General features: G+C 42.2%; 1 protein-coding gene across 1 annotated transcript in view; it reads left to right on the top strand.

Moving 5' to 3' along the window:
* Positions 1-26,017, top strand: part of LOC105023547 (endoplasmic reticulum metallopeptidase 1) — a 44,483-nt gene that overhangs the window by 3,434 nt on the left and 15,032 nt on the right. Inside the window, exons 2-9 of the mRNA XM_010892843.3 lie at positions 1,218-1,522; positions 8,218-8,345; positions 8,518-8,623; positions 14,785-14,931; positions 15,223-15,315; positions 21,340-21,552; positions 21,939-22,062; positions 24,986-25,082. Of these exons, the coding sequence (XP_010891145.2) occupies positions 1,218-1,522; positions 8,218-8,345; positions 8,518-8,623; positions 14,785-14,931; positions 15,223-15,315; positions 21,340-21,552; positions 21,939-22,062; positions 24,986-25,082 (1,213 nt within the window). The remainder of the gene's footprint in view (positions 1-1,217; positions 1,523-8,217; positions 8,346-8,517; positions 8,624-14,784; positions 14,932-15,222; positions 15,316-21,339; positions 21,553-21,938; positions 22,063-24,985; positions 25,083-26,017) is intronic.

Consider the following 26,017-nt stretch of genomic DNA (forward strand, 5'->3'; position numbering starts at 1 on the left):
TAAAAACCACCTGAAGTTGTTTTGGTACAGTTTACTTAGACCCAGCCCCAGCCATACTGTATTGTAGCTCAAAACGGAAAAAGCAGAAAGGAAACAGGAAAGGATTTTCCTGAGCAATGACTGAAGAGGCGCTACATAAGGAGATGTATTGTGCTGGTATTACTATTAAAGGATGACAGAAGGCCTATTGTTCTTGCCATGTTGTCTCACAATGTGTTCTGCATCTACTAAAATTACTATGCATAACATCATATGCATCAGTTGCTAATTTCATGTTGCATTCTTTATTTTACCACCATATCTGTTCCAAAGTGAGGTACTGTTAACGACTCTGGTGCGCAAACTAACCTTTCCTCCAGTTGTTAAATCAGTTTAGTATCACCTAGCTACGCAACATGTGACCAGCAGGTATTTTTATGGAACCAATTCAGGTGTAATTACAGTGTAGGAATGGGTAAACAAAAGGCTCCCCTTATAGTTTATGGCCCCACAAAAGAACAGGTGACATTTCCCATGTATGCTCAGAAGTCTTTATTTGACAAACGTTATTTAGACATTAATATAACTAACCTCTATGGGGATTCTCTGTTCACTCAGTCTATGGACTTTTCAATTTTTAGAGGTCTTCCTTTGGCCTGACTACATTGCTTAAAATGAGGTTTGTCTCTAACTCTTCCAAAACTCTTTCTTTAACTGTACCCAAACATAAACATGCGTACTCTCTCTCTCACACACACACACCCATTGTGAGTGTCTAAAAGTTATGTACTGAAGAACAAAACCTGGCAGAAGTGATATCACCAGACAGAAATGGCCCAGTAAGCGTTTTTATGGGCTAGAATTATTTTTTTTTCCACAAGCGAACACTTATAGAGAGCTGCTGTTCAGTTAATGGAAGCATGTAGCATATAGACTGCTTATTCGATGTAATCCTGCTTTATGACGCCACTACTACTTGCCATGGTGCCTCACAACGTGTTCTACATCTACTGATATTACTATGCATTACATCAAGTGCGTAAGATCCAAAAATATGATAAGCTCTAATATACAAGTCATTGAATTTGCTTGCCTCATCAAAACTGCTGAAATAGGATCTGCAGATGAAGAAGTGGCTTATACTTGTAGTCCAGTCGTGTAAGGTCTCAGTCAGCAGGTCTATCTTACATTTTCCTCCACATTTGCTGACTCCCTCCTTGCCTTGTGTCCGGCATCAGGAAGCACCTGGAGCGCATCACAAGCGTCGGCCCCCGTCCCGTGGGCAGCCGGGAGAATGAGGTCCTCACCGTTAACTTCCTACTGGAGCAGATTGAGCACATCAAGGCCGACAGTGCCTCAGGGCCGCACTCTGTCACTGTGGACGTCCAGAAACCCACAGGTTCCTTCAGCATCGACTTCCTGGGAGGCTTCACTTCTTACTATGATAAAGTGAGCAACATCGCTGTACGGCTGGAGCCCAAGGCCGGGGCTCAGCACCTCATGCTGGCCAACTGCCACTTTGACAGTGTGGCCAACAGCCCAGGTACAATTGATGTGTATTTTATCTCTGTTATTACCATATCTTGGCAATGGACAATGTACATACTCACACACGTGCTGAAAAACACACACACTAAAAGCAGTACCTGGTCATCGGGTGTTGTTGGGCGTTGTTACTCAATTTGTTGCCTGTAAACCTCAAGTGTTCTGCTGATGAGGGTCTTTTGGAGGTTGGAAAGTGGTTTACTGTGTTGCCAACTGTGATTCTTTCTCTCAGGCGGGTAGGTGGTTCACAAACCACTCCTTGATGACCTTCACTGAGGTGGATTGGTAGAAGACCAGACAGAAGTGTATGACCGACGATGACCGTCTGTATTTTAGGTCAAGACGGCAGGAAGCACTGCAGTAGTGGTGTACATTAGCCTACAGTTGAGTTGGAAGGGATCGTAGTTCATGCTGTAACACAGTCAGTGCATTTGTTTATGTCTGCTTTTCAGCACATTTGGTGCACACATGGAGTGTCCGCTTACACATTTCATGAAATGTCATTCGAGTGGAATTAAAGCCAAGTACAGTTTCAGACAAAAACTGTTTTAGCCTACATACACTTTTCATCATCTAAAGTCACTCTGAATGTTTTTATAAAACAGGAAATGAATACCATAAGAGATGGGTTAATCAATAGAAATTGGATGGGATGCAAGGAAATTAACCCATCCCACGCATACTTCATCCATCATCCAACTATTAAGAAAGAAAGAGAGCGCATTACAAAACCTTCAGACTGTGAAAAATGTGCGTTGTGGTCCCAAACGACCTAGCTAAGAGGGTGCTTGGTGATCTCTCTTCACAACGTGTGCACCCATATGCAAACACACACTGTTCCCCATTGTTGCTAAGGGAAGCAAACTTTTAATCTGTTTCAGTTGATGGCATTAGTTGGGTCACTGCACTCCAGTCTCAGGCTGGCTCTGGCTGAGCAGCCAGGTTTGTCTAGGGCTCCTTGCCTAACTAGCCTGCCTGCTACGCAGAACTGGATCACATGACTCTGGCACTCTATATTGCTTCGACACACAAGATCAGTGTCAGACAGCTGCCACTGTGCAGTGTGTGCTAAACGTGAGCTAATGTTGCTGACTAGACATCTCCGATCAGATGATCTTGATATGCATGGTTTCTCACCAGGAGACTAATCTCCATGTGTGTTACAGCCCCAGTCTTGAGTTGAGTGCCAATCCTTCACACCTGTGGCCTTACGCCAGTCAGGTGAACGGATACCATAGTGACCTATATATAGTTAGGTCCAGAAATAATTGGACACTTTTGTTATTTTGTCTGTTTACCAGAATGTATTCAAGTTACAGTTAAATAATGAGTATGGGCTTAAAGTGCAGTCTGTCAGCTTTAATTTGAGGGTATTCACATCCAAACTGGAGGAAGGGTTTAGGAATTTCTGCTCTTTAATGTGTAATATGTAGCCCCTTCTTTTTCAAGGGACCAAAAGTTATTGACTTAAACGCTGTTTCATGGAAAGATCTGGGCTATTCCTTTGTTATTTCTTAATCAATTAAGCAGGTAAAAGGTCTGGGGTTGATTCCAGGTGTTGCATTCACGTTTGGAAGCTGTTGCTGTGAATCCACAACATGCAGTCAAAGGATCTCTCAATGCAAGTCAAACAGGCTATCCTGTTTGGCACAGTGGGCTCCATCATTGTGTTCGGGGCTTGGGGCTCCAACAAATCCTAGAACTGACTATCTGACCAAACTTACTGGGCAAGAATGGTCTTGGTCAGGAAGGTGACCAAGAACCCAGTGGCCACTTTAACAGAGCATCAGAATTGTTCTGCAGAAATGTAAGAATCTGCCAGAAGGACAACAATCTCTGCAGCACACCATCAACCAGACCTTTATGGTGTAGTGGGTAGACGGGAGCCTCTTCTTAGTAAAAGTCATATGATTTGCTGGCTGAGAATGGACAGAATGAGGAAAATGATTCCACTGACACTACATTTCGTACTGTATTTATTTAATCGATGATAGCTACCACTGTTAAACAACACTTTTGTTTGGTGAGACCTTGGCCTAAATGCCAAGCGTTGTATTTGACAAAAACAAGGCAGCACTTAGCAGCAGGCTAACACCCTCCTTACGATGATGCAGGGACTGGGAGACTGGTCAGGATTGAGGGATGGATTAAAAAGAATACAGAAAAAAATACAAATTGGGCAACAGTTTAAGGCCAAGTGGGTGTTAACTGAGAATGCAACTGGATTCAGTTGAGGGTTGAATGTTTTGTTGGAGTAAATTATGATAATTTGAATTGTTAAAAGGAATGGAAAAAGGAGAGTATTTGAGACACTATTGCATTATGCAATGTCAGCCATAACATTATGACCACTGACAGGTGGAGTAAATAACACTGATAACCAAGGTTATGTGTGTGGGGGGGTATGGAGAAACAATGGAGTCATCGATGCTGAAAGTGAAAGTGACAGTTTTTGTGAGGGTGGATTTGGTTCCAATGAGTATGAGTTTTGTTTTGTCACTATTTAGTTTGAGAAGGTTTTCTTTCATGCATGCTTTTATTGCAGTAATACAAGTACTGAGCCCTGTGGGACACCTTCAGTAGTCTGAGTTTATATGTTGTATTTCATTTTAGGAAATAATTTGGAATATATTTACATGATTTTGTTTCTGAATTCCTGGTGATTACACAGTCTCTTGAAAAATGCTGAGACTTTCAGGTACCTCTGCCCTTGTCCGTTCTCAAAAATTGTCTTTGCAGAGTGCCTCCAATCCTGACTCGTGGTGGTGAAAAGAATGTCCGTGGGTGTTTGGATGGAGCAATACATTTAGTTCAAACATTCTCTGTGCAGTCTTAGGACATCAAATATCCTCCAAACATCCTCCTTCTTTATTCTCTCCAATTCCTGATTAGTTTCTGCACTTGTGGTTGTTGTAAGTTCCTTATTAAAAAAAAACATGAAACTAAATAGCAAATAAGACTGTGTTCATCAGACAACCTGATCTTGGTTGACCCTGAACTGTAGTCTTTTGTAATTGGTCAATTGTGCATTTCGGTTCCATAATGCTGCTTGTTATCTCGCTCATCTTGTTTGTATAATAACTGATCAACCGTACCACTGACTTTTGAACAATTTGTCCTCGAGAAATTAGGAAGAACCTGTTTGTCTGGAAACACCCAGGCAAGTCTACACACCCCTGTTAAAATGCCAGGTTCCTGTGATAAAAAAGAATGAGACAAAGATAAATCATTCCAGAACTTTTTCCTGCTTTAATGTGACCTATAATGTGAACAATTCAATTGAAAAACAAACTGAGATCTTTGAGGGGGGAAAAATAAAAAAGTCCCAATAACCTGGTTGCATAAGTGTGCACACCCTAAAACTAATACTTTGTTGAAGCACCTTTTGATTTTATTACAGCACTCAGTATTTTTGGGTAGGTGTCTATTAGCATGGCACATCTTGACGTAGCAATATTTGCCCACTCTTCTTTGCAAAAGCGCTCTAAATCTGTCAGATTGCAAGGACATCTCCTGTGCACAGCCCTCTTCAGATCACCCCACATTAAATTAAATTGGATTCAGGTCTGCGCTCTAGCTGGGCCATTCCAAAACTTTAATCTTCTTCTGGTGAAGCCATGCTTTTGTGGATTTGGATGTGTACTTTGGGTCGTTATCGTCTTGAAAGGTGAACTTCCTCTTCAGCTTTCTAACGGACGCTTGAAGGTTTTGTGCCAAAATGGCCTGGTATTTAGAACTGTTCATAATTCCCTTCACCCTGACTAAGGCCCTGGTTCCAGCTGAAGAAAAACAGCCCCAAAGCATTATGCTGCCACCACCATGCTTCAATGTGGGTATGGTGTTCTTTGGTTGATGTGCCGTGTTGTTTTAGTGCCAAACATACCTTATGGAAAAAGTTCAACCTTTGTTCCCCAGACCATAACACATTTTCCCACATGCTTTAGGGGGACTTGCTGGGCTTGGATGCTTTTCTTTGTAAGAAAAGGCTTGCCAGAAATTCTTGCAGTTCTTTTAATGTTGCTGTAGGCCTCTTGGAAGCCTCACTGACCAGTTTTTTCTCGTCTTTTCATAAATTTTGGAGGGATGTCCACTTCTGTCTCTGTTGTGCCATATTTTCTCCATGTGATGATGACTGTCTTCACTGTGTTCCATTGTATATCTGATGCTTGGGATTTTTTTTTTCCCCCTTCTACTGAGTGATATCTTTCAACAAAGAGATCCCTCTGATGCTTTTGAAGCTTCCTGTGGTCCATGGCCTTTGCTCTGAGATGCAACTAAGAAAATCCTACTGGAACAGCTGAACTTTATTTGTGATTAATCAGAGTCACTTTAAATGATGGCAGGTGAATGTGATTGGTAAATTCTGAACACAGCCACATCCAGTTATAAGAGGGTGTGCACACTTATGCAACCAGTTATTGTAATGTTTTTATTTTTCATTTTTCCCCCTTGAAGATTTCAGTTTGTTTTTCAAATGAATTGTTCACATTATAGGTCACATTAAAAGTGGAAAAAGTTCTAACATGATTATCTTTCTGTCCTTCCTTTACAACACAAACACCTGGCATTTTGACCGGGGTGTGTAGACTTTTTATATCCACTGTATGTACCATTTGTAAAGAAAACATGAGTGAGCAGGCAAAACACGTCTTTCATTTCTTATGGGATTCACATTCAACTGTAGGTCATAACAGAATGGCACAATCATAAAACAAAACATGGCAATAAAGAAAAAAATTAACTGACCCCTGTTCAAAAGTCTGCACCCCTTAGTTCTTAATACTGTGTATTGCCCCCTTTAGCATCAATGACAGCGTGCAGTCTTTTGTATTAGTTGTCTATGAGGCCCCAAATTCTTGCAGGTGGTGTCTTGGCAAAATGCCTCCAGGTCATGCAAAGTCTTTGGTCATCTTGCATGAACCACACGTTTGAGATCTCCCCAGACTGGCTCAATGATATTAAGGTCATGAAACTGTGATGGGCACTCAAGAACCTTCACCTTTTTCTGCTGTAATCACTGGAGGGTCAACTTGGCCTTGTGGTTAGGGTCATTGTCGTGCTGGAAAGTCCAAGAGCGTCCCATGTGCAGCTTTCGTGCAGAAGAATGCAAATTGTCTGCCAGTATTTTCTGATAACATGCTACATTCATCTTGCCATCTTGCCATTCATCTTGCCCTTTAGAGCTCACACCCACCCAAAACATCAGTGAGCCACCACCATGCTTCACAGTGGGGATGGTATTCTGTTCACTATAGGCCTTGTTGACCTGTCTCCAAACATAACGCTTATGGTTGTGATCATAAAGCTCTATTTTGGTCTTGTAACTCAAATTTACAATGTGCCAGAAGCTGTGAGGTTTGTCAAGGTGTTGTTGGGCATATTGTAAGCAGGCTTTTTTGTGTCATTGGCACAGTAAAGGCTTCTTTCTGGCAACTCGACCATGCAGCTCTTTTTTTTACAAGTGTCCTTGTATTGTGCTCCTTAACAACCACACAGTCTTTTTCCAGAGCAGCCTGTATTTCTCCTGAGGTTACCTGTGAGTGTTTCTTTGTATCCCAAACAATTCTTCTGGCAGTTTTTGCTGAAATCTTTTTTGGTCTACCTGACCGTGGCTTGGTATCATCGTAATAAGTGATTTCAACAGTACTGACTTGCATTTGCAAGGATTTGGGTATCTTTTTTCCATCTTTATATAGTTCCATTACCTTGTTACGCTGGTCTTTTGACAGTTCTTTTCTGCTCACCATGGCTCAGTATCTAGCCTGCTCAGTGCATCCATGTGAGAGCTAACAAACTCATTGACTATTTATACACAGATACAAATTGCAATTTAAAAAGCCACCGGTGTGGGAAATTCACCTTTAATTGCCATTTTCACCTGTGTGTGTCACCTTGTGTGTCTGTAACAAGGTCAAACATTCATGGATATGTAAACTTTTGATCAGGGCCATTTGGGTGATTTCTGTTATCACTATGATTTAAAAAGGAGCCAAACAACTGTGATAATAATATGAACTGTTAAATAAAAGACGGTTTCTTTGCATGATCAGTCATATTTTCAAAAAACATTGCCAAAAGTTCTGCCAAGGTATGCAAACTTATGAGCACAACTGTATATTAGTTTGTTCCTAGACCAAGGACTGCTTTTAACCTGTTACAGTTTTACTCTTGGGACTGTGAAGCCGAGGTCTGACTTATTGGGCTGAGCCTTTGTGATGTTGTTCAGAGGAAAAGTGTGTAGGGTTTCGCCCACACACAGCCTGGTTTATGAATGTGTGGCAGTGTTTAAGCCTTCTGTTGAGAAGGGAAATCAACTGGTTGTATAGGTCTTAGTGATGGGTGTGTTGCATGTACACAATGTCACCGTAGTCCAACACAATTACACCTTACACAATATCCTTCCTCGTTGAAAGGTCCCCTCAACAGCTGATATGACTCTGGCGCAAGAGGGCCAATTTACCCACAAGGCAGGCTATATTGGCTATATATTTTTTTTAATGAGCGGTTCCAATGGACTCTGATTGATTCATCTAATCACCGGGTAACTTATCTAATAGTTATTAGACATTAAGTGGTTATGCTTGCTCAAACTGTGTGGTTTGCTATTCTGCCCTCTAGGTAGAAATTCCAGTAAAGCTTTCACCGTCACACACACACTGACTTAGTGTATGACCCTGTGTGCGTCTGTGACAGGTGCAAGTGATGATGCAGTGAGCTGTGCGGTGATGTTGGAGGTGCTCCACTCGTTGGCCAACCTCTCCACTCCTCTACGACATGGGGTGGTGTTTCTCTTCAATGGAGCAGAGGAGAATGTCCTGCAGGTGAGAGAGTAGCTGGGACCACATAGTGGACACACAACACACTGCTGGGAGGTCAACCTGTTTTTTCCTTTTTTTTGTTCTGAAATTGTATTAATGGTGTTACTCAGTATGGAATCTGAAATGTCATTCCCTTTTTCTTTCACTCTCCCCATCTTTCTCTCGCTGTCTCTAGGCGAGTCATGGCTTCATCACTCAGCATCCCTGGGCCAAGCAAGTCCGAGCCTTTATCAACCTGGAGGCAGCAGGGGTGGGGGGTAAAGAGGTAGTGTTTCAGACAGGTAGGCGGAGACACATGGAGGCAGCTGGGGTGGGTGTGTATTCTACAATCCTTTCAAACCTTATCCATTAAGGAAATCCAAGCGTAACTGAGCTGTAACGAGTTGAGGGGGTTGCAGCAAAATTCTGGGAACTTTCAAAATGTTCCGAAGAGTGTTCTTGGAATGCCAGTTGGAGGATTCCCAGGATAAAGAGGAAATCGGCAGAGAATCCACAAACTGGCATTTGTAGAGAACCAGGAAGTTCCTTTAAGGTTTTTACAGCTCCAGTGAGGGACACTTCTAGCTACTCCTTTCTAGACCAGTGGTCTGAGCCAGTTGGACCACACTTATCTTGGTATCTGTGTCTCTCAGTGTCAGCAGCTGAACAGGTCTAGGGGGTTGGAATGCCGCAGTGTAACATAAAATGCTAATGAACCCCATGAGATCAGCTGGAGTGGTGTTTTAGGAAAAGCTGTTTGGCTAGCTACAGAAACTGGTCTACTATTATTGCTAATTATTGGGTTTTTATGTACATACATTGAGGGGAAGAAAATTATTTGATACCCTGCTGATTATGTGTTTGCCCACTGACAAAGAAATTATCAGTCTATAATTTTAATGGTAGGTTTATCTGAACGCCTGTCAAAAATGTTATAAATTGATTTGCATTTTAATGAGTGAAATAAATATTCGACCCCTCTGCAAAACATGCCTTAGTACTTGGTGGCAATACCCTTGTTGGCAGTCACAGAGGTCAGACATTTCTTGTAGTTGGCCACCAGGTTTGCACACATCTCAGGAGGGATTTTGTCCGAATCCTCTTTGCCGATCTTTTCATCTCATCTTCATCCACTTATCCGGTATTGGGTCGCGGGGACAGCAGCTCCAGCAGGGGACCCCAAACTTCCCTTTCCCGAGCCACATTTGCCAGCTTTGACTGGGGGATCCCAAGGCGTTCCCAGGCCAGTGTCGAAATATAATCTCTCCACCTAGTCCTGGGCCAACCCCGAGGTCTCCTCCCAGCTGGACGTGCCTGGAACACCTCCCTAGGGAGATGTCCTCGGGGCATCCTTACCAGATGCCCGAACCACCTCTACTGGCTCCTTTCGATGCAAAGGAGCAGCAGCTCTACTCCGAGTTCCTCACGGATGGCTGAGCTTCTCACCCTATCCCTAAAGGAGAAGCCAGCCACCCTTCTGAGAAAACCCATTTCAGCCGCTTGTACTCGCGATCTAGTTCTTTCGTTCATGACCCAACCTTCATGACCATAGGTGAGGGTAGGAACGAAAATTGACCGGTATATCCAGAGCTTTGCCTTCTGGCTCAGCTCTTTTCATTACATAGGTGCGGTAAATACTGCCCCCGCTGCTCCAATTCTCCGGCTAATCTCCCGCTCCATTGTGCCCTCACTCGCGCACAAGAACCCGAGATACTTGAACTCCTTTACTTGGAATAACGCCTCATTCCCTACCCGGAGGAGGCACTCCATGGTTCTCAGCAGGTTTCCTGCTGAGAACCATGGCCTCAGATTTAGAGGTGCTAATCCTCATCCCGACCGCTTCGCACTCGGCTGTGAACCGGTCCAGTGAATGCTGAAGGTCACAGACCGATGATGACATCAGGACTACATCATCTGCAAAAAGCAGCGATGAGATCCCCAGCCCACCGAACTGCAACCCCTCCCCACCCCGGCTACGCCTCGATATCCTGTCCATAAAAGTTACAAACAGGATTGGTGACAAAGCGCAGCCCTGGCGGAAGCCAACCCCCACCTGGAACGAGTCCAACTTACTACCGAGAACCCGAACACAGCTCTCACATTGGACGTACAAGGAATTGGATAGCCCTTAGAAGGGACCTCCTCACCCCATACTCCCGCAGCACCTCCCAAAGTATCTCCCGGGGGACCCGGTCATACGCCTTCTCCAGATCCACAAAACACATGTAGACTGGATGGGCATATTCCCAGGCCCCCTCCAGGATCCTTGCAAGAGTAAAGAGCTGGTCGGTTGTTCTGCGACCAGGACGAAATCCGCATTGTTCCTCTTCAATCTGAGGTTCGACTATCTGCTGAACCCTCCTTTCCAGTACCTTTGAGTAGACTTTCCCAGGGAGGCTGAGAAGTGTGATAATTGGCACACAACCTCCGGTCCCCCTTTTTGAACAGGGGAACCACCACCCCGGCCCGCCACTCCTTTGGCACTTTCCCTGACTCCCACGCAATGTTGAAGAGGCGTGTCATCCAAGACATCCTCTCCACACCCAAAGCTTTCAACATTTCTGGATGGATCTCGTCGGTCCCCAGAGCTTTGCCACTGTGGAGTTGTTTGACTACCTCAGTGACTTCTGCCATGGAGATTGACGATGCTTCCCCATCAGCCTCCAGCTCTGCCTCCACTATAGAGGGTGTGTTAGTGGGATTTAGGAGTTCCTCAAAGTGTTCCTTCCATCGCTCAATGGGCCGACTTTCGGCCTAGGGTGCTCTGGTACCACTTATGAGCATCCTTATGTTCAAACATGGTGTTCGGTATAGATAATCCGTGACTAGCACAGAACTCTAACAACAAACGACCACTCGAGTTCAGATCAGGGAGGCCGTTCCTCCCCTCCCTTTGCAAATCTTCTCCAAATCATTAAGGTTTCGATGCAGATGTTTGGCAACACAAACCTTTAGCTCCCTCCACAGATGTTCTATGGGATTAAGGTCTGGAGACTGGCCAGGCCACTCAAGGAACTTAATGTGCTTCTTCTTGGGCCACTCCTTTGTTGCCCTGGCTGTGTGTTTTGGGTCATTGTCATGCTGGAATACCCATCCACGGCCCATTTTCAATGCCCTGGCTTAGGGAAGAAGGTTCTCACCCAAGATTTGGTGGTACATGGCCCAGTCCATCGTCCCTTTAATGCGGTGAAGTTGTTCTGTCCCCTTAGCAGAAAAACACCCCCAAAGCATAATGTTTCCACCTCCAGGATTGATGGTGGGGATGGTGTTCTTGGGGTCATGGGCAGCATTCCTCCAAACACGGTGAATTGAGTTGATGCCAAAGAGCTCGATTTTGGTCTCATCTGACCGCAACACTTTCTTCTCTAAATCATTCAGATGTTCATTGGCAAACTTCAGACGGGCCTGTACATGTGCATTCTTGAGCAGGGGGACGTTGCTTCAGTCAGGTGTAGTGTTACCAATTGTTTTAACTATGGTCCTAGCTGCCTTGAGATCTTTGACAAGATCCTCCCGTGTAGTTCTGGGCTGATTCCTCACCGTTCTTATGATCATTGCAACTCCACGAGGTGAGATCTTGCATGGAGCCCCATACCAAGAGATATTGACAGTTCTTTTGTGTTTCTTCCATTTGCAAATAATGGCACCAACTGTTGTCACCTTCTCACCAAGCTGCTTGGCGATGGTCTTGTAGCCCATTCCAGCCGTGTAGGTCTACAATCTTGTCCCTGACATCCTTGGACAGCTCTTTGGTCTTGGTGGAGATTCTGATTGATTGATTGCTTCTGTGGACAGGTGTCTTTTATACAGGTAACAAGCTGAGATTAGGAGCACTCCCTTTAAGAGTGTGCTCCTAATCTCAGCTCGTTACCTGTATAAAAGACACCTGGGAGCCAGAAATCTTTGATTCAATCAATCAAATTTATTTGTAAAGCCCTTTTTACAACAGCAGTTGTCACAAAGTGCTTTTATAGAGTCACCCAGCCTTAAACCCCAAGGAGCAAACAACAGTAGTGTTGAATTTCAGTGGCTGGGAAAAACTCCTAGAGAGGACCCAGGCTCAGAGGGGTGACCAGTCCTCTTCTGGCTGTGCCGGGTGAGATATTAAGAGTCCAATTGGAATAATTAATTCATTTATCTGAGCTAAATCCAGAGTCTATTTAAAATTAGACTAGGTCAGAAGTATGACCAGATGGACAAGGACAGGGACAGCAACGGGCCCCCAAACCAGGTACTCCGCAGGTGTGGACCAGGACCTCATGTCCTCCTAAAGTTTAAAACGGGAGAAGACTGGGAAAATTCTGAAAATGCATTCATCATATCAACGACGATTTATAGTGGAGAAGGAAAACTTTGTGGGGAAGGAGAACTGACCCAATCCCCCAGCACAATAGTATAGCAGCGTAAGACCGTGGAACTGAGATGGGGGGGTCCAGCGACACTGTGGCCCTACCCGGGGGGAGGCCCCGGACAGGGCCCAACAGGCAGGAAATCAATCAACCCACATTGCCAGGCATCAACCAAAGGGACACCCAACAATTGAGATTGATTGAGAGGGGATCAAATACTTACTGTTAAAACGGCCAGTGGAAAACGCAATACACAGCCACTATTTGTGATGGAGTTAAACTTAGTAAGAAACGTTAGTCAGTTTAACTATTAAAACGGCCAGTGGCAAAAGAGGATTTGTTCAGGATAGAGACAAGAGGCTATACTGACACCCAGTAAATATTCTGCTCCGTGGTGTAGTGGTTAACGACACAGCCATTCACATGGGCGACCGGGGTTCGGATTGCGAGGTGGCAACATTTGCGGGCCGGCTGAACTAGGCTTGCCTGGTTTCTTGTTTTGTTGTTATTCTGTCTCTCACTGTTCAAATAAACATACCATTAAAATTATAGACTGATAATTTCTTTGTCAGTGGGCAAACGTACAAAATCAGCAGGGGATCAAATATTTTTTCCCCTCATCTGTACCTACTGTAACTATTATTGCACATACCTACCGTAATTCCCCGTTTATTAACCACATCCTGTATAAACCACACCATAAATTATATAGCTTTGTGTGTATGCAAACCTGAGTATTAAGCTTTTTCCGAAAGGTCAGTATTAACATTGACCTTTCGCAAAACCCCTCTCCCAAACGGTTCTTGTCCAATCCACTTATCAACCTGTCACAACTTGAAGAAAGTCCGTCAAGCTTTCATTAAGGCTCTTTAAGGCTCAAAATTGTGAAACAGTGTGCCTTCACAACGGCACCAGCTGCAAATCCAACAGCAGGTACCCGAAAAGTTTAGAGCAGGGAGTAATTTACAGTGACATCTCTTGAGTTGTGAAATGCTAACATTTATACATATTCATTCATAGGACAACAATGTTATCTAATGCTGACGTTATAGTTATTTGTGCTAATATGACAATTGATACGACTAACTTGCTGCTACATTAGCTAGATAGATAGATAGCTAGCTTTAATATTATCTTGTTACGTCGGGGCACTCGTAGGCTTAACTTTAACAGGGGACGTTCTGGTGAAGTTGATAGGATGATGTTGACTGATAAGAGTTCAATAATAGATATATAAACAGAACTTACCAGGCAGTCCAAGAGCATGACTGGTCCACAAGGCTGTGCTGGTGGCATTTGAGTTCATGGGGTTTCTCATTCTTTGATTGAGGTCTATATGCTTGTTTCAATTTTGTGCCCCATACCTTGTTCATCTGAATATTGTGAACATATCCTTCCACTGCATATTGCAATACCTCGATTGCATATTGCAATGCCTCAATCTGGGGGATATCGCGGAGGTATAACTGCAAAAAGAATCACTTACACTGACCGGAAATATGCTACTTTTCCCATCTGCTTGGCTGTTTACAGTAGTTGCCGCTTACTAAGAAGCGCAGCTTGACGTGCGTAACAACCGTAACCAAGATAGGCGGGGCTTTTGCGAAAGGTCAATTATGACTCAGAGATAATTTGTACATTAATATAAACATCCGTCGTAGGGCGCTACCAAAATTAATTTGTTGAAGAATTGAATGTTTTTGAAAACCCTGTAACACCAATTGTATCATATTTGCTACATGAGTTTGAGACCTTTACGTCGTCAAGCAATCATCTGTGAAATAGTTTCTGTGGGAAAGGTTTAAAAAATGTTTTAACTTATATATTAACCGCACCCATGTATTGAAAATGTTTTCAAAATGCTTGTATAAACCACGGTTTATAAATGGGAAATTATGGTAATGCTTGGACCATGTTGCATACTGTAGCAAGCAACAGGCTTTCTGTGGGCGAGTATTACAACCTTGTGTGACCATGGTTGAATCTAGTTGCCTACCCTTATTATAAAGGGTGACAATTGTGCACCTGCTTAATGTGATGTTTTCAAATGTACTTGTCCTTTCTCTCTTCTCTCCCCTTCATTGACAATCGCATAAACGCACAAACACATACAGGTCCTGAAAATCCCTGGTTGGTCCAGGCGTATGTCCACGCTGCCAAACATCCCTTTGCCTCGGTTGTTGGACAGGAAGTCTTCCAGAGTGGGGTGATCCCATCTGACACAGACTTCCGCATCTACAGAGACTTTGGAAACATTCCAGGTAGGATGAATCCACTTGACATACATTTCCACTCTGCTGCGTGTGTGCTGACTGACTTATTTAATGGATGACTGAGTTCATCCATTTGTCACTACCCAGATATTTTTTTATTTTATTTACATTCACCTATGCCTAGGGCAAATTTCTCAGGTGTTCCCGTCCTGGTCAATGATTTGTCACTTCTATTCATTCTGTTTCTATGCATTTCTTCCTATTTAATTAGAGATTCATTATTATTTGTAGTTTTTTCCTCTTCTGATCTGACCTGTGTGTGTGTGTGCATGTGTGTAGGCATTGATTTGGCCTTCATTGAGAATGGCTTCATCTACCACACCAAGTATGACACACCGGACCGAATCCTGACAGACTCCATCCAGAGGGCTGGTAAGTACTTCTTCTCAGATATAGAAAGATAATTTGTCTATCTCTGGGAAGAGGGCAGTTAGCCCATTGCCGATCTGAGGAAACAGGTCATGTATTTCTAATTTCATCGTTTGAGGCGACTCATAGTGTGGCGTTTAGCTGGCTCAGCTGCTTGGCTAGCTATGTTTACCTTAGCTTTTGTTGTTTCCAAGGTGAACTTGCCAGTCATATCCATGCTGCACTCTGTTCGGTTTCAAGGCAGTGTGCCAGATGGTGACCTAGGAAAACAGAGCTGTGTCCCAAACGGTCATTAAAGCAACAATCTGACCAGACTAAACTAAATCTACACTTCCCGACAACCCCTTTGCTCCACATTCTAATGCTCACTCCAGGCCAGATTAGGACTTAAAACCTACCATATCCTCTACATATTTCCTCTTTGTTCAAGAAAGATAATGACTTAAAGAGTTGTTACCTTTCCAGGGCCTGTCTCTCTTTCTGTGTATCTCTATCTCTCTTATCAGTGACAGCTCCATTGTACTGTAGACTCCAACACAGGATCCTAAATTTAAGGCAGGTAGCTGTTCTTTACTCTATTGTCTACAGTCTACAGTCTCCACTGCACCATTTAAATTCCAGGAAGTATAAATGCTCTCCGGTGTCTGTAACACACATTCTCAAACAAAGCAGGCTACAGATTCTTCTTGCTCCCCCAAGGTACGGTGCAAACACACCTCAATCTGTAGCTCGCCTATTTGTTTTCCAAACAACCCAGCTAGTCTCCATTGTATTGTGGTCTAGACACATTTATGCAACCCAAGTTTTCAGTAATGATCCACCGGCATTAGGGACAGGAAATGAAATGCATTGAAATTCCTCAATTCCAAAGTCCCCATTAAAGACATTGATAAATCTATTCTATTTATTCTATTTCTATTTAATTAATTGTTAGGGCTATACCTTCCAGTGTTTTTCTTAGGACTGGGTTAGTCCCACTCCTTGTGTAATGTAATATTTGTAATTTATACAACAGTGTTGAAAAGACTGGGAAGGTGGGGGCAATCTGAGTATCTAACTTTTGAAAAAAAACATAAATCCCTGTCTCCGCCCTTTCTACTTTCCCTCGTCTTGATTTCTCTCCCCACATTCTTGAATATATCAGTCAGAATGAAAAAAAAAACATGCCATAAAAATAGACCATTAAAAAACTACTCAGATCTAACTCCCTGCCATTTTAACTATATCCCTTTCGGTGACCTAAACATATATGTATATTATTCACCCTTAATAATTCATGATATGAACTTGTTTCCAATTGCAACAGCCTGATTTCTTCCACCATCTAGTTAGCTGGAGGAGACCAAATTCATGTAACCCAAGCTGACATTATTTGCTAGCAGGGACACCAGTGTAATTGAAAAACAAATTATCAATGTCAGTTTGTGTTGAGTAAAGCCATGGAATTTCTATATGTTTAAAGGCATTGTCATTTCATAATAGGACCATGGCACATTATACAAATTGTAATATGACAATTTTCCCAGCCCTTTTGATTTTGATTGAACTTGTTATTGAAGTGGAGCCATTTCAAGTATCTGTGCAGCATGTGGGTGTTGCAGCTTTTATGTTGTAACCCATGAAAATACTGTTGCGTGCTACAGGCACTTGGGAAGAACTCTTGTGACATATTACATCCTTCGATATGTGACCTGAAGTGTGGCCAGTGAAGAATGTTGGTTAGCCAATCACAGGTAAGATCCCAACTGTGATATTGGGACAACCTAAGACCGGTACAGTCGTACATCTGGTCACAATCCAGAATATACATACCCGAGGTAGATGTGTATGTAACCCAGAAACAGGATTTGTGCTGAACAAATAGCAAAATCACTAGACCAAGAACATGTGGTGCGTTCCATGTCTGGGGAGGTTGTCGAGTCACAGTCAGACAAATGCACTGGATTACCAACTGCACTGGAGACTGGTGCGCAACCCATGTGCTGATTGTTTTTATGGTTTTCCTGGAGTGTGGGCCCTCACATCACAGATGTAAAAGCAAGGGAGGACGCAATACTTATATATTGTGTTTGTCTGTATTTTATGTGTTTTTTTTCTGTGTTTGTGTGATTGAGTGTGAAAACGAGGGGGTGCAGAAATTATGAAAATAATTACAGTATTCATTATTGACTTGGCGTTAATGACTGAAAAGTCTCTGTGACTGCAATTTTAGGATTTGTTATTGGTTGACATAATGCAGCACAGCAAACCTCCTACTTTTTAACCAGTCACTCAACTCTAACATTGAAACCCTAGGTAGCCTTATATGTTATATACACCATATAATATTAGGTGGAAAAAGTTGAGCAGAATATAACAGCCCATCAAGACAGACCTGAGAAATTGTCTGTTAGAAACATCCAGCACCACCATGGTAAATGGAACATGCATTACTGGTAAAATGTTTTAGAACACCCCCATGTTTTCAGTTATTATTGTAATTTTTGCAATTCAACTCCAGTTAATTAACTGAAATGGTACAAGGTTAAGTGGTAAATTGCCTGAGGCAAAAAAAAAGAATGTAGGTTACCAAAAACTGAGTTCAGAGTTACAAACCAGAAAAGGAACCAGGCAAGTCTAGTTCAGCTGATTAGAACGGGTGAATGTTGTTGTCCCTGGCTGGTTTTGATCTAAGGTTTCCTATGTGTCAGACTGTGTATTTAAATATTATGCTTTTTAAACAGCAGGAATGCAACTTTTACCTCAGCCATTAGATTTTTACTGAAATAACGTGGATAACCGAACATTTATTAATGGAACTAGAGAGTACTCCTGTACAATGATTACTGTAGATGCTGCTAGCTAATAGCTATACAGAAAACAATGACTTCAATCACTCCATGGCTTTTTTGTTTCTTTAGAAAACAATAACAGTATAAAAGGGTATAACTGCCCATTTGTCTTGGCAAAATGCCTCCAGGTCATGCAAAGTCTTTGGTCGTCTTGCATGAAACGCACGTTTGACATCTCCCCAGAGTTGCTTGATGATATTAAGATCAGGAGACTGTGATGGCCACTCCAGAACCTTCACCTTTTTCTGCTGTAACCACTGGAGGGTCAACTTGGCCTGATGTTTAGGGTCATTGTCGTGCTGTCCAAGAGCGTCCCATGCACAGCTTTCGTGCAGAAGAATGCAAATTGTCTGCCAGTGTTTTCTGATAACATGCTGCATTCATCTTGCCATCAGTGAGTCTCTAACCACTACGCTATTTAACAAGGGTCACTCACTCACTCAGTAAGAGAAATGTGCTCTTCTTGGCTGGCTCTGCTTACACGGTCCGCCAAAAATGGGTTAACAACTCCTGTTCTGCTCTTCTGCAGCAATGGAAGTTAATTAAGCCTTGACAGTTGATGCTATCAATTCCTACAGAAATTATAGACTGATTCTTCGGTCATCATGCAGGGTTTTTGTATGCTGTCGAGTAGGCTTAAGTATGGTTACTCAGTGTGTGACACCTACTGTCAAACATGGAGGAGGAATTGTGACGATATTTTCTTCTTTTGCTGGATCCAGAGTCGGTGACGTACACAGTGGCTCCCTGAACAAAATGGCTACCACAGCATTTTGCAGCACCATGCAATTCATTCTGCTGTACACCTAGTTGGTCAGGGGTTCATCCTACAGCAAGATAAAACCCAAAACATACCTCCAGGCTATGTCGGAACTACCTTAGGAGAGAAGAACAAAACTATTGGCTTCAAATCATGGAGTGTCCAGCACAGTTACCAGACTTAAACCCCACTGAGCTGGTTTGGGATGAACTGGGCAGAAGGGTGAAAGCAAAGCAACCTACAAGTACAATCATTTGTTGGATCTTCTTCTTCAAGCAGTGTTGGGAAGAACAACTTTCAGAACAGTGTTTGAGTTCCATTGTAGAAAGAATGCTACAAATGCTTTCGACTCTTATTTCTGCAAATGGTGGCTACGTTGATGAGTCAAAAATGTATAAATTTTGTATAAACAATTTCATTATTACTTTTGTGTTTCTAGTTGTTCATTTGATTTATGCTTTAATTTCAGAGTACAAGACGTAACTGTGTTTCTTCTTACGCCTATCTATTGCCAGGCTACTGGCATGTTGTCAGTTGTTATTTTAATCTGATTGTAATCTTGTAATTTCAACCAGCTTTGCTTGCTGGGTAGGCTATGTTTTAATAATCCTAAAACTCCTGTAAGGCCCATAGATGCATATGCAGTGGACCCACAACTTGAGAAGGAAAGCCATTTTGTTGTTTAATAGCATGTTGTGATCTATGATGTGAAACCACTTAGCTAATCTGTGTTGTAGTTGTGAAGCACTGGATAGAGAGGATTAGTGAATGTCTTACACCAAATCAATTCAGTATGACTTAACACAGTCTATCCCATCCCCCAACCATGCGGACCAGACAAGCTAGCCTGGTAAAACCAGACTAAAAGCATTATTTCACTTCAAACATAGCAAAATCATTCTGAATTCTAGGCTCACATGCAGCCTAAAGTCCAAATGAAAGAACTGCTTTATGTACAAACTCAACAGAGATGTCAAACAGAACTTTGTCTAGAACAATGGAGCTTTTGTGCAAGGTTGCCAATTTTCACCAGGCTAGTGTTTTTTTGTTTGTTGCTTTTGTGTTTTATAAAAACAGAAAGAGGAGATGCGAAAGCAACAACCGCATATCAAGCCTGGGTCAATAACTATTCAAAATAATTTGAAATACCCTTTCTGTGATTAGATGAACATGCCTGTCATCTCACAAATGTAATAAGCCACAAACGTAATACAAATCTGCAGCTTTTAATGTAATAATCCCACCAGCATAATAGGTGTGGCCTACCACAAATGTAAGGCATCATGTATATACACCGATCAGCCATAAAATTATGACCACTGACAGGTGATGTGAATAACACTGATAATCTCGTTATTAATGCACCTGTCAGTGGGTGGGATATATTAGGTAGCAAGTGAACATTCTGTCCTCAGAGTTGATGTGTTAGAAGCAGGAAAAATGGGCAAGCCTAAGGATCAGAGCGACTCTGACAAAGGCCAAATTGTGATGGCTAGGTGACTGGGTCAGAGCATCTCCAAACCTGCAGCCCCAGTGTGCAGTGGTCAGTACCTATCAAAAGTGGTCCAAGGAAGGAAAAGCGGTGAACCGGCGACAGAGTCATGGGGTCGTAAGGCTCATTGATGCACGTGGGTGGCGAAGGCTGTGTGGTCTGATCCAACAGATGAACTACTATAGCTCAAATTGCTGAAAAAGTTAATTATTTGATACTGATAGAAAGGTGTCAGAACACACAGTGCATCACAGTTTGATGAATCACATTTCCTTTTACATCACGTGGATGGCCGGGTGCATGTGCATCGCTTGCCTGGAGAACACATGGCACCAGGATGCACTATGGGAAGGAGGCAAGCCGACGGAGGCAGTGTGATGCTTAAAGCAATGTTCTTCTGGATCCTGCCATTCATGTGGATGTTACTTTGACACGTACCACTTACCTAAGCATTGTTGCAGACCATGTGCACCCTTTCATGGCAATGCTATTCCCTGATGGCATTGGCCTCTTTCAGCAGGCCTCTTTAATGCACCCTGCCACAAAGCAAAAATGGTTCAGGAATGGTTTGAGGGACAAAGCAATGAGTTCATGGTGTTGACTTGGCCTCTAAATTCCCCAGATCTCAATCCAGTCAAGCATCTGCTTACCTAAGGGACCCTAAAACTTACGTATTACAGTTTATGGCTTGACTTTCTCTTTGCCTATAATGCAGCACATTCATGCATCTTATCAGAAAGGTCTTTGTTGTTTGTTTGTATCTTTGTGTCTCTGCATTGATTCCAGCATTATAAAGGATACAGCAGCTGTATAATTTAAACAGACCAGCCCTGTGATCCGTTGGTGTTGTCTTAAACTGCCTGGCCAAATCTCCCTCAGGCAAATCAATCACATTCATGAGACATTTCAGTCATCTTTAATCAACCTCCTTCCTGTATCCCCAGGTGACAACATCCTAGCAGTACTGAAGCACCTTGCGATGTCAGTGGAGCTGGCGGATTCGTCACAATATCGCCATGGAAACATGGTGTTCTTCGACTTGCTTGGCATGGTGGTGGTGGCATACCCGGCCCACGTTGGCACCATCATCAACTACCTGGCTGCCATGGCAACCTTCCTCTATTTGTTTAAGAAGTCCTCCCACCCGAGCAACATGGGTTGGTGGGCTCATGGGCTTCTTATATATTTATAAGTTAGAAACTGTGGAAGCCAACTGACAATTAAATATAGTATGTGCCAGATTCCATGACTCTAAATCATAACTGGCTAGCTGCACTCGCCTGGTTATACCAGAATTAAAGCATTGTTTTATTTGGTAATTTGTTGACAGTATAATTTATGTGGGCTAGCTTTGGAATACACCTAACCCATGGAATGGCTGGGGGTCCGAAGGAGAGATTTGAGAACAATTGCTTTAGGTTAAAGGTGACTATGACATGTCAGTTTAGGAAGTGAAAAGCTTAAAGAGTTGGTTAACTTCCTGAATTGAAAAGGAAATGATCCCAACCATGATTAGCTCTGTACATTCTTGTCTCTCTACCAGGGTGGCGCTACTTGAAGGAGCTAGCCAACGCCACGGCGGTGGTTATCCTCAGCTGGTTGGTCACACTGTTGACCGTGCTCATCCTGGCCGTGCTGGTGTCGCTGATGGGACGTTCCATGTTCTGGTACTACCCTTGAAATACTCATTCTTCAAGAGATGTAGCTACGTTTTTAATGGGAAAACCAGTTTCAACATGTAGACATAAAGGAAGACATCCATTTAGAGTTTAAACAAATATATTTAGATTTTTTTTATACAGTCAACTCAAGAAATATGGACACCCTTTATGAAATAAAGCAAAAGTGAATCCAAAAAGTAAACACAAACAATGAGTCGTTTTGGGCTGAAATATAAGGGGGAACTATTTAATTTAATTTCAACACAATTTTCACAATCAAAAATAATTTTATTGTGTAGTATAACATTTTTCAGCAAAACTTTGACTCAGATTTTCACAGGAATGATGTCCTTGGCCCAGGCAAATCTCTTCTTCCTATTTGTGTCCTTCAGTAGTGGTTTCTTGGAAATGTTATTTTCCTATAATTCATATAGTTTCCGGATTGACTGACCTTCAAGTCTTCAAGTAATGATGGACTGTTTCTTTTTGCTTATTCTAGCTGTTCTTGCCATTATATGGACTACTACTGTACAGACATAATGATGGTCTTCTGTATATTAACCCGACATTGTCAAATGCATTAAGAAGGAAAGAAATTCTACAAATTCACTTTTAATAAGGCACACCTCTTAATTGAAATGCATTCCTGGTGACTATGTAATTTAGCTGATTGAGAGAATACAAAGATTGTGCAAAGCTGTCATCAAGGCAAAGGGTGTATACTTTGAAAATCTACAAAATGAAATGTATTTTCATCTATTACTACACTTTTTTGATTCCATATGTTATTTCATAGTTTTAATCTTAGTCTTCTCTATTATTCTACAATAACAAAATACCCTTGAATAAGTAGGTGTGTTGTGGGTGTGATTCATAGAGAAATAACTATTACAGGCAGGCAAGACAGAGACCCGGTCTGATTACACAATATTGTTTATTGCACTTGCAAGCATAAAGATGTATTTCAGTTTCAAACTAATGCAAACTCTGAGGCACAGCCCAGCCACTTCCCATTTTGGATAACATGTTCACCCCCCACAAGAGCTGGGTCTCTGCATACAGTTGTGTTCAAAAGTTTGCTTACCCTTGGAGAATTGGTAATATATGTACCATTTGTAAAGAAAACATGAGTGAGCAGGCAAAACACATATCTTTTATTTCTTATGGGATTCACATTCAACTGTAGGTCATAACAGAATGGCACAATCATAAAACAAAAAAATTAAATGACCCCTGTTCAAAAGTCTGCATACCCTTAGTTCTTAATACTGTTTATTTCTCCATTTAGCATCCCTGACAGCGTGCAGTCTTTTGTAATTGTTGTTTATGAGGCCCCAAATTCTTGCAGGTGGTATAGCTGCCCATTTGTCTTGGCAAAATGCTTCCAGGTCATGCAAAGTCTTTGGTCATCTTCCATCAACCTCACGTTTGAGATCTCCCCAGAGTGGCTTGATGATATTAAGGTCAGGAGACTGTGATGGCCACTCCAGAACATTCACCTTTTTCTGCTGTAACTCTGCTGTGGTCATTGTCGTGCTGGAAAGTCCAAGAGCTTCCTATGCGTAGCTTTTGTGCAGAAGAATGCAAATTGTCTGCCAGTGTTTTCTGATAACATGCTGCATTCATCTTGCCATAAATTTTCACAAGATTCCCGTGCCTTTAGAGCTCACACACCCCAAAACATCAGTGAGCCACCACCATGATTCACAGTGGGGATGGTATTCTGTTCACTATAGGCTTTAATGACCCCTCTTCAAAAAGAGCACGGTTGTGACCATAAAGCTCTATTTTGGTCTCGTCACTCCAATTTAGTGTGCCCGAAGCTGTGAGGCATGTCAAGGTGTTGTTGGGCATATTGTAGCCATTTTTGTGGCTTTGGCGCAGTAAAGGCTTTTTTCTGGCAACTCAACCATGCATTAAAAAAAATTATATTTGTCATATTGTGCTGCTTGAAACACCCACATCATCTTTTTCCAGAGCACCGTGTATTTCTCCTGAGGTTACCTGTGGGTTTTTCTTTTTTTAATGCTTTTTTTTTTTTTCGTTTTTCGGTTTTGGCTGAAATCTTTCTTGGTGTACTGGACCTTGGCTTGGTATCAAGAGATCCCCGAATTTTCCACTTCTTAATAAGTGATTGAACAGTACTGACTAGCATTTGCATATCCTTTTCCAAAAGTTCCATTACCTTGTTACGCAGGCTCAGTATCTAGCCTGCTCAGTGCATCCACAAACTCACTGACTATTTAGACACTAATTGCAATTTAAAAAGCCACAAGTGTGGGAAATTCACCTTTACCTGCAATTTTCACATGTTTTTGTCACCTTGTGTGTCTGTATCAAGGCCAAACATTTAAGGGTATGTAAACTTTTGATTAGGGCTATTTGGGTGATTTCTGTTATTATTATGATTTAAAAAGGAGCCAAACAACTATGTGATAATAAATTGCTTCATATGATCACTATCCTTAAATAAATCTAAATCAATGCCAAAATGATTAAAAAAATTGCCAGGGAATGCATACTTATGAGTACCTGCAAACTTAACTGTATCAGTCTCACAGCAGGCCAGTCTCCCCAGCACATGGTCAGTCAATAAACAGATAATGAGAGGTTACAATGACATTTGCAGACATGTTGATTCCCTACTCCCTTATCTTAGTCTCGACTCGTCTGCAGATTGCACACGCTCAGTACTTGCCCACTCTGCCAGGTGTTCATCATAAACCCAACAAGCAACCTTGTATCTCCCTTTATTCAAGGCAATCCACAGAAACAGATCAACCTAGTACATTTCTATATCAGTGTACACACTTTTAACTGGTAATGTGTATATATTATATTTAACCATGTAAAATATTGTCATTGCATAAACGACTCATACCTCACATGCTTTTGCATTAGTATTGTGTTTTCCATTGGCTCTGTTTAGGTACAACGACTTCTACACATGCATCTTTCTGTATGGTTCTGCTGCTACGGGGACAATGGTCCTTATTCACACACTGGCCAAGAATCTCTACTACGGGGTGAGTATTCCATCTAGCAGTACATTTACACAATGGCTTAATGCATAGATTAGAAGGGCGTCGATCAACCTTAACCCCCCTCAGTCAGATGAAACAATAGACACCCTTATTATCGCTATCTTGTTTTGCAGGTGTTGTTTAACACAAGCGTAATGCTGGGCAGTCTATGGAATCATTTAGCATGCTGTATGAATGCATAGCGGTTGTTGGTTCAAATTCAGGGATCACATCTACATCCCGTCTTATATGATCTGTTTTGCTTACTTAAAAATGTATTCTATTGACGTTGGTGTTATGAACCTTGTCCAAAGCTGAGTTGGAAGCAAGGAAGCCAGCTAATCTGCTCCCCCCCATATGTTTGTTTTTAAATGTAACATATTTATTTGTTATATCATAAATTAATGTTCTTTGTTGGGTTTTGGGGATTAGAGTTTTTTGGGAGCTGCTGAATTCCCATTTTTGTTTTAGAGAAACCTAAATCGGGAAAGGACAAGCAGGATATCCAGAAACATCCAACCCCAGGGATCCTGCAAAAACTGAGAATAGAGTGCCATTTTGCCACCTGGTTCTGTGTATTTCACTTAACCAGCAAGTTGCTGTGAATGTGAACAATTTGGTTTCAATAAATGTCTAATGAGTGAGTTGTTGTGCAACTCTCCTGACGTCCCTCCCAGTCTGGGACAGTTTCTCTCTGACATTCAGTTAGCATTCTCTGTCCTACTTCCTACTCTGTAGAACCAGGGCTAAAGCTGAAGCCAAAAAGTGTGGATGTGTCATGTTTCGTATGTTTGTGTGTGTGTGTGTGAGCTCACTTCAATATAAATGTGCGTGTGTGCATGTGTCTTTGTTTTTCCATGGAAGTGTGTTTGAGTAACGGAGTGGTTCTGAACTCCGTGAACTGCCTGTGAATGAGGCTTCTGTTTGTGCTTACACTT

The sequence above is a fragment of the Esox lucius genome, chromosome 14 (genome assembly GCF_011004845.1).
Source record: "Esox lucius isolate fEsoLuc1 chromosome 14, fEsoLuc1.pri, whole genome shotgun sequence".
Classification (NCBI taxonomy): Eukaryota; Metazoa; Chordata; class Actinopteri; order Esociformes; family Esocidae; genus Esox; species Esox lucius.